The following is an 8,340-nucleotide window of genomic DNA, read 5'->3' as shown; positions in this document are numbered from 1 at the left end:
TTCTGTCAATTTTGCTGATCTCTATATAACTTTTAATGTTGGACGCTTGTGCCTTTTGCCTTTATTCTTTATTATTCAAATAGGCATTTAAGGCTATCAGTTTTTCTCTCAGCACCGCTCATTCTGATACGTTGCAGCATCCTAAAACATTGTTTTCCAGAAATTTGTAATTGCGCTTTTTAGTTACTTTTTCTTTCTTTCTTTTTTTTTTTTTAAGAGAGAGAGAGAGAGCACGGACAGGAGGGAGGCAGAGGGGGAGAGAGAGAATCTTAAGCAGTCTCCACACAGAGCCCGATGTGGGGCTTGATCCCACGGCCCTGGGATCATGACCTGAGTCAAAATCAAGAGCTGGATAATCAACTGACTGAGCCACCCAGGATCCCCTTTAGTTACTATTTTACTCAAGAATGGTTTAAGGGAGAGTTTTACTATTTCTAGATGGAATTGTGATTTCTACATTTCCCAACTTGCAATGTTATCTTTGGGGTCTAATATGTTGTTAAATTTTTGTGAATGTTTATGTTTATGTAAAATGAAGATATAGTGTCAGTTTTCCAGGGTGCAGAACTTTATATTTATCAGTTAGATCTCTGTTGTTAATCTTTATTTTATTCTTCTATAACTCTACTTATTTTTCCTCTACACAACTTGTCAACAAAAAGAGAGGACTTCAAATCTCTCACTACTAATGTGTTTCTTGGTATTTTTCTTTGAATCTCCTATAATTTCTTCTCTATTTCTGATGCTGCTGTTATTTGGTGCAGAAATATTTGTAGCAGTTGTATTTCCATTGTAGATTTTACATAGTGTCATTACAAGTAGATTTATTTGTCTTGTTTAATGCTTTTTGCTCTGGATTCCATTCTGACAGTTAAAATTCTAAGCCCTGCTCTCTTTTTATTTGCTTTTGCTTGTTAAATGCTGTCTATCTTGGGGCGCCTGCGTGGCTCAGTCGGTTAAGCATCCCACTTTGGCTCAGGTCATGATATCCATATGTGAGTTCAAGCCCCACGTCAGGCTCTGTGCTGACAGCTTAGAGCCTGGAGCCTGCTTTGGATTCTGTGTCTCCCTCTCTCTCTGTCCCTCCCCTGCTCATGCTCTGTTTCTTTCTCTCTCAAAAATGAAATAAAAACATGAAAAAAATTTTTTAATGCTATCTCTTTGTTTTTACTTTCTGAATCACTTTAAGTTTTCATCTATATAGAATTGGGTTTTGATTTGTGACTCAGGTTTTGTCTTTCATCAATTAGTGCAGGCCATTTAGTTTTATCGATATGACCTGTATATTTGGTCTGGGTTCTGTCAATTTAGTTCATGCTATCTTTTCTACTTTGAAGAGACTTTTACTTTGTAGCCTGTTTTCATTCAATTTGCCTCTGTGTAGTTTTTTTTTTTTTGATATTAAGAAGTTTGCATATTTGTTCTAGTTACCTTTTAATTATAGTTTTATATAGTGTCTTTAGTTCCTCCATGTTTTTAGACTGTACTTTAGTTTCCTACTATATACAATACTGAAATTTGTGTGTTCCCTCTTCCTTCCCCTTCTCTTCTTTTACTTTATTAGCTTATTTCAATCAATACTGCTAGCTTTTTTAGTGTCTCCCTTTGAGTAGCTAAGTATGTTTAAGTTTGTATTATTTGACTCTGTTACCTTTGAGATCCTTTGATTTCCAGGTATTAAAGATGAGGCCATCAAAAAACTTACCGCCTGTTTTCACAATCCTGTCACAATTTTAAATAGTTGTATCATGTTAAAATATTCTTTCTTTGATTTATAATGAAATATATTAATTGTTCATCATCATTCTCTTGCTTACTTTCCCAAGCTGTATTTTGGTTGGATGAAACTTGTCATCTAATGGTTTTCTTAAGGAAGAATCATGGCAATATTACCTGAATTTTTACATATTTTAAGTGGTCTGACTGATGCTTTTATAGAATATGAAAGATGGATTGACTGCATATAAATTCCACAGCTCACAATTCTTTCTTGGTAATGTTATAGGTATTGATTTGCTGTGTTTTGGCATTGGATTCTATGGATAAATCTAGATCAGTCTTATTTTTTTTCTCCCGTCATATCTATTGCTTGATATTTTTGCCTGTCTGTTTCCAAAATTTTGTACTTATTTTGGAAATTCAATGACTTTTCTAGGATATGTCTCCATTTTGATCATTCTGGATGAATTGTTCCTGGGTCAGTGTATGTCCTTTTCCTCTAAAGGAAAAATTCATGAGATTAAGCATGTTGTATTTGTTATAAAACATATTATTTAAAATGTAAACAGCATTCTACCAGTGCATAATCAAAGCCTACATTTCCATTAGCACTAAAATACTCAGTCAAATTGGGGCACCTGGCTAGCTCAGTAGGTTGGACATCTGACTTTGGCTCAGGTCATGATCTCGAGGTTTGTGAGTTAAACCCTGCGTTGGGCTCTGTGCTGGCAGCTCAGGGCCTGGAGACTGCTTCAGATTCTGTGTCTCCCCCTCTCTCTGCCCCTCCCATGATCATGCTCTGTCTCTCTCTGTCTCTCAATAATAAAACGTTAAAAATTTTGCACTTGTTAATGTCTATCTATATGAATGGTAGGTACATGTTTATAGGTCTAGTCTATCCAACAAAAGTTTGAAGGCCACCTGTGGTAATGGTAGTTGATCCACATCATTCCAGATCTTTCTGTGCTTTATTTTGTCCAATCTTCAAGACAACCCTATGTGTAAATTCTATTATTATCCCTATTTTGTAGAGGAGAGACTGAGACTTAGAAGAGACAGGTAGCTTGCCCATGTTAGTAAAAGGTAGAGCCAGGATATAAACCTAAACCAACTGACTCATAACCACTAGATCATCCAGTTGTCTAGCTATTTAGATACCTCTCTTGATGCTTAGCTATTATTCAATCTATCATTGTATACTTATGAAAACTATGTACTTAAAGGTTTTTGAGTTTTAGATCCAATTAGTTCTCAACGAGAGGTGATTTTATTTCCAGGAGACATTTGTCTGTACGTCCTGAATGTCTGAAACTTTTTTGGCTGTTATAACTGGGGCAAGAGATGGTGCTTTTAGGTTGAGTAGAGAGCCAGGGATGCCATTAAACATTCCACAAAGCATAGGACAGCCTTCACAACAAAAATTATACAGCCCAAAATGTTGATAGAGCTGCTGTTGAGAAAATAGGACTTAGATGCTGGTTTTCTTGAGGGAAGTCTTTTTTTATACGTGTATAACTTTGTGTAATTTAATATGCTATAACAGAGAAGATGCATAAAAATGCAACTACGATTTTTAACAAAAATAATATTTAGGTGTATTTTTTAAAGTTCTAGTACTCTTTAGAATTTTATTCCTTCAGTGCCAAAAAGGACAAGCAACCAGGCGTACCTTATTCAAGATTTGACCTGGTTTTTAAAAAATTGCTTCTTTTTTCTGTCCCTGATGTAGTTTTATACCAATAAATATTTCAGGAATAGTGGTCTCATCATTGAGTTCAAGGGAGGCTGTTCATTAAGGAACTTTATCCCCATTACTGATGAAGAGCTCCAAATTAATTATTTCCTGATTGCATAGTACAGTATTTATGAAAATTAATAAGAGTTGTTCATTGTTCTTTGGAGGTGGAGAAAGAGGTTGTTAGAATAATGAAATTGGACAGTTGTCAGAGTTTCTATTTAAAAGACCATGTTATTAATTAGTCTTTCTCTCCTTGCAGGGAATGAGATCAACACTGACTGAAATTTGCTCAAGATCACTTTCCTTCAGAGAAGCTTACCTGTCGATTTCACCCCACACTTTGGAGCAACCAAGAACAATTATGCACTATAGTTATAATAAAGTCTGGTCACCTCAAAGTCAAGGCCCACTGCCAAAATGATAATTTAAGAATTTCTCTTCCTCTCTTTCTCTCTCTATCCCTCCTCTGTCTCCCCCCCCTCCCCCCCCTCCCCGCCACCCCCACAAGTCACATGTATCCAAAGCAAGAACTTGTATTTATTGCCTCTGGATAGTGGTGTGGAGGCATGTCACAGTATTCTAAGCACAGTATCTTTTAAAAAGTAATTTAGTGATATGTCTAACAGAGAAGTACCTAATATCTGGCTTCAATATTCAAAACTGTATCTTTGCCATTCCCCTGTAGTACAATATCAGAAGCTACCAGCCAAATACTTGGGACATTTTAAAAACATTTCAGGAAAGTGATTCCTGTTATAGGCTTTCATGAGCTCACAAAATGTTTTTTTTTTTTTAAACTGGTGATAAATCTTTCTTATCTTAATGAGCTCTCTTAGTAATTTAAGGAAACTGATTTAGAAAGGATGAATTGTGCATTTTAGAACAAAAATATGAGCATAACTAAGGTGTTTATCAGTATGAATTCCTCAGAGAGCTGGTAAATGCTCTTCCTAACAAATTTTCTAGCTAAAGGTTCCCATTAGCAGCTGTTGGGTCGTTAATTGTCTTTCTTCAACAAGTAGTCACGGGAAGGTTTCATGGCACCAGAGTTCTTTCTGTGTGTCTCCTCCATCCAAATTCAAAGGCATCATTAGAACATCTGGAGGACAGTATGACAGATAGCACAATCCTTCTGGTTCTTGTACTTCCACGTGTCTCTTGGTGTCTTCTTAATTAGGACGCAAAGTAAAAGTGACAGAATTGTTGCTGGTGAACAGGCAGCAGCTGGCACCTCCAGGAGAGGGGGCAGATTTAGCAATCGGGGGTGTAGCATAATAATTCATATGCCCTGACAGACAGGAACACTTTTGAAAAGGAATGTTGCAAGGTTCTTTGCTAGTCTGATGTAATTTCCTTGCTATGTTTTGCAGGCTTGTGTGATGAGCATAAATGGGGCTACTCAGGTCCCGCCAGATCTCTAACTTCTGAAGCACTCAGAACTGAGTTCAGAGGAGTTGAGTTTCTTTAGGAGATAGTGGGGAGAATTGAGATATTTCTTTGGGAAGGATAACCTGCAGTAAAAATACTACAGTAAAAATATCTTCAAGTCAGTCTAGAAATTCTTGGTGCCAGAGTTGATTGCATACATTGACTAATTAGAATTGTTAACAGGTGAAGAGTAGACTGGTAGACACGATGTTTGAGATATGGTGCCAGAATGCTGTTTGTAAATTTTAGAATAGCCGTACATGTCTGTAAATTGGAAATTGGTATCTCCCCTCTTATTTGTAAGATGGCTATAATGGATGAAGACAATGTAATTTTTGTGCTATATGCATGGAACTGTAATAGACCTGACCAAAATGTGAAAAATCAGTTTTGTCGCTGGTGAAAATTCATCAAATTATATACTTTTCTGTATGTATAAGGTTAATAAAACCTTTGAAAAAAATCACTTAACTGTTACATTCTCACAAAACCAACTGAACAGAGTAACTTTTGCTCCATTTTAATTGACCAAATTAAAAAAAAGTCTATTTACAATTGAGGTGAGTTGTTTTCATACTGGATAGAATATGCTGTGGATGTCCCACTTTTTTGCCACTTGTTAGCTACATGTGAGTTTGGGCAAGACCTGCAATTTCTCTGAAGTTGATTTTCTCTATCTGTAAAGTGTGGCTAATAGTATCTGCCTTGTAGAAGTGTCATGAGGATTAGTGATCCTCAGCACCCAGCATTGCATCTGGCACATGTAAACCCACCATAATTGGAAGCTAGTAAGATGATTGTAATGATGATTGATGACAATGATAATGTAGATTGTAGTCCTGCAGGAAATGGAAGCAAAACAAGTTTAATGTAGCATAAAAACATATTCAGGTAGTTGTTCAGAAAAAATATATTGAATACTTCTCTGCTGTAAATCACAGTAGTAATTTGGGGAAGTATTAAAAATATTTGAAACTAGCTCATGCTGGCTGGGTGGGGTCTCAGATTAATCTTATTATCCCAGACCTGGTGTGTGATGTTTCTAGATTGAAGTCTAGGCATTGACAGTCTGCTCATCAGGGGAATGGCCAGGACCATTCTTTATGGACCTCAATTTCTTTAAGTACTCAAACACTAAGAGGGATTGTACTCTGTCTTGAGCCCATGGCTGATCCTTTGCCAAAGTCTCTCCCAGGCTCTGGTTCTCAGAGCCAGAGAGACCTGGAACCATGGTTCTGCTGACCCGCAGACATCAGATACTGCCTGCTGCCTGGGCTCCTGTTGCTGATCCCCAAATTGATAGGATTTTGGTCAATGTCAGGACTGGAAGAGGGTACACATCCTTTAGGCTCCTTAACACATTGTCCATTAGGTTGTGGGCTATTTCCCTGGGGCCATTTGTAGTCTGGTCAATTACTCCAGCCTCCATTTCTGTCCCAATTAAAATACTCTATCTTTCTTGTCTTTAAGCCCCTTGGAAAAATTTTACTCACCTTTTAAGGCCCAGAACAAATATTATCTCCTGATGAGATTCTCTCTGGACATTCTAGGCCAGCATTTTCACTTTTTTTTTTTTAATGCCCAGAATCATCATTTCATACTTATAGACTTCATTATATACTATGATTTATGGTTGCCTATGTAAAGATGGTGAGTTTCTGGAAGGCAAGAAATGTCTAACATATTCTGGCATCTACCAAGATTAGAACACATTCACTCATTAGTAAATGCTTGTTAAATGGCACTGATTTTTAGGATCTTATGATTTGACCTCAAAAGTTACATATATATAATTATTTTGGTCAATCCTAGGAAAATAGAATATAAGTTGTTTACATTCACTTTTGGAATGTAGGGAGCCAGAGGGAGGAGAGAAGGACGTGGGGAACTTACAGCTGAATGTGGATATGTATAGTGTTCTGGGAATTTAATGAAGCTATAAAGCATCTCAGTTCTCTCTGCTCAGCTCCCTACTGAAACTTCTGCTTCTTTTGAAAGCTGTTGTCTGGATCTTGTCTTTCCCTCTGTATCGTGTTGGGGGGAGGTGATTAAGTGTTATAAAATCAAATTAAGTTTTGAAGTTCTATCTTTGTGTTGTGCCAGGTTTAGGATAAGGGGGGAAATGCTTTCTTTACTGATTTGTAGGAGGACATTACAAACTTCTTGGCTTCTTTCTATGCCAGACCCGTGCCTCTCTTGGGTCCAACCAGTGTTTATACCCTGATTTCTCTTACTCTCTTTCATTTAAAGTTACTCCAATGGCATCTCCATGATAGCCATATTTTCATAATTCCACCTCCAGTGTTATGTGATAGGAGACTGGCCAGTTACATACATGAAAGGAATTGCCTATAGAAAGAGACTGAATTGGGAGTTAACAGACTAGAAATCTAGTGTCCTGGTCCTTCACTAGTTGGACTGAGGCAAGTCCCTTAACCTTGAGAAGAATCAATTTCCTCTCTGTAATGGGAACAATCAAATCTATCTCATGGTGTCTAGGGCTGAGACAGGTGATGCTGCTGGTCCAATGGCTAGAACACAGTAGCCATTCAAGAAGTAGCAGTTGTGATTACTGTTGTTGTTATTGTTCTTATTGTAACTTTGGTTCTTTTCTCTACTATTGTGCAGAGTTTCAACCTGGGTGTTTTCTTTCCTAAATTTTATTTGACCTCTTACTCTCTCTCCATTACCATATGTCTAGTTGCCCACAAAACATGGATGTTCTACTTATCCTAAAATCTCACATTGACATGAGATTATCTGCCCCCCTCAGTCACCTCAGCTTACTTTTCTCATTGCCATCAAGAGCTCCCACATTCTTCTAGTGCCCACCCTTCAAAAGACATGGAGCCAGATCTCCTTCATTTTTCTCCCACCACGCAACTCTGAACAATTCTTTCTTAGATTGATCCCTTTCTACTATTACCCTCAAGTCCTAGCAATTGTTATTTTAGGTTTTAAATCATTTCAACAGCATAAAATACTAGGCTTTCTGTCTTCAATCTTCTCTTCTAATTCATCCCATACACTGTTGCTCAGATCTTTCTCCTTGAAGACTGATTTCATCACGTCACCAGGTAACTCAAGAAGCTTCAAAAACTCTGCTCTATAATACAAAGATCTTCTTGGCCTTGTCTTTATTTTCAAGTAATGACAAAAATCATTTAGTTCCAATTTATTGAAGACAAGTTAGTACTTTCAAAGGAGATGAGTACCCAACTCTAAAAGAGAAAAAAAAACAAATATATATGTAAACAATTTTTTTTTAATTTTAGGAAAATCATTATGTAATCTATTGATACACTTTGCACGATCTGAGCGTTGAATTTCTTTTTTTTTTTTTTTTTTCACTTCAGTTCTGAAATTGGCATAGACTCTAGGCTGGTAGAATTCTCTATCCCTCTCAGAACTTGCTTTTATTTTTTCTCCCTGGTCATAGTCCTAGGGTCAACATC

The 8,340-nt window shown here is 37.0% G+C and overlaps 1 protein-coding gene across 2 annotated transcripts in view; it reads left to right on the top strand.

Annotated features, from left to right (window-relative positions):
* The window catches only part of UBE3D (ubiquitin protein ligase E3D), a 244,646-nt gene extending 240,753 nt beyond the window's left edge, over window positions 1-3,893 (top strand). For both annotated transcript variants that reach the window (XM_040474046.1, XM_040474045.1), the window contains exon 10: window positions 3,717-3,893. In XM_040474046.1, coding sequence (XP_040329980.1) covers window positions 3,717-3,878 — 162 coding nt within the window. In that variant the 3' untranslated portion in view covers window positions 3,879-3,893. The remainder of the gene's footprint in view (window positions 1-3,716) is intronic.
* The last annotated feature ends 4,447 nt before the right edge of the window (window positions 3,894-8,340 follow it).

This window comes from Herpailurus yagouaroundi, unplaced genomic scaffold (assembly GCF_014898765.1).
Source record: "Herpailurus yagouaroundi ecotype Mexico unplaced genomic scaffold, PumYag 139, whole genome shotgun sequence".
Classification (NCBI taxonomy): Eukaryota; Metazoa; Chordata; class Mammalia; order Carnivora; family Felidae; genus Herpailurus; species Herpailurus yagouaroundi.
Note: the sequence above shows the minus strand (reverse complement) of the source record. Positions and strands in the feature narration are given on the sequence as shown.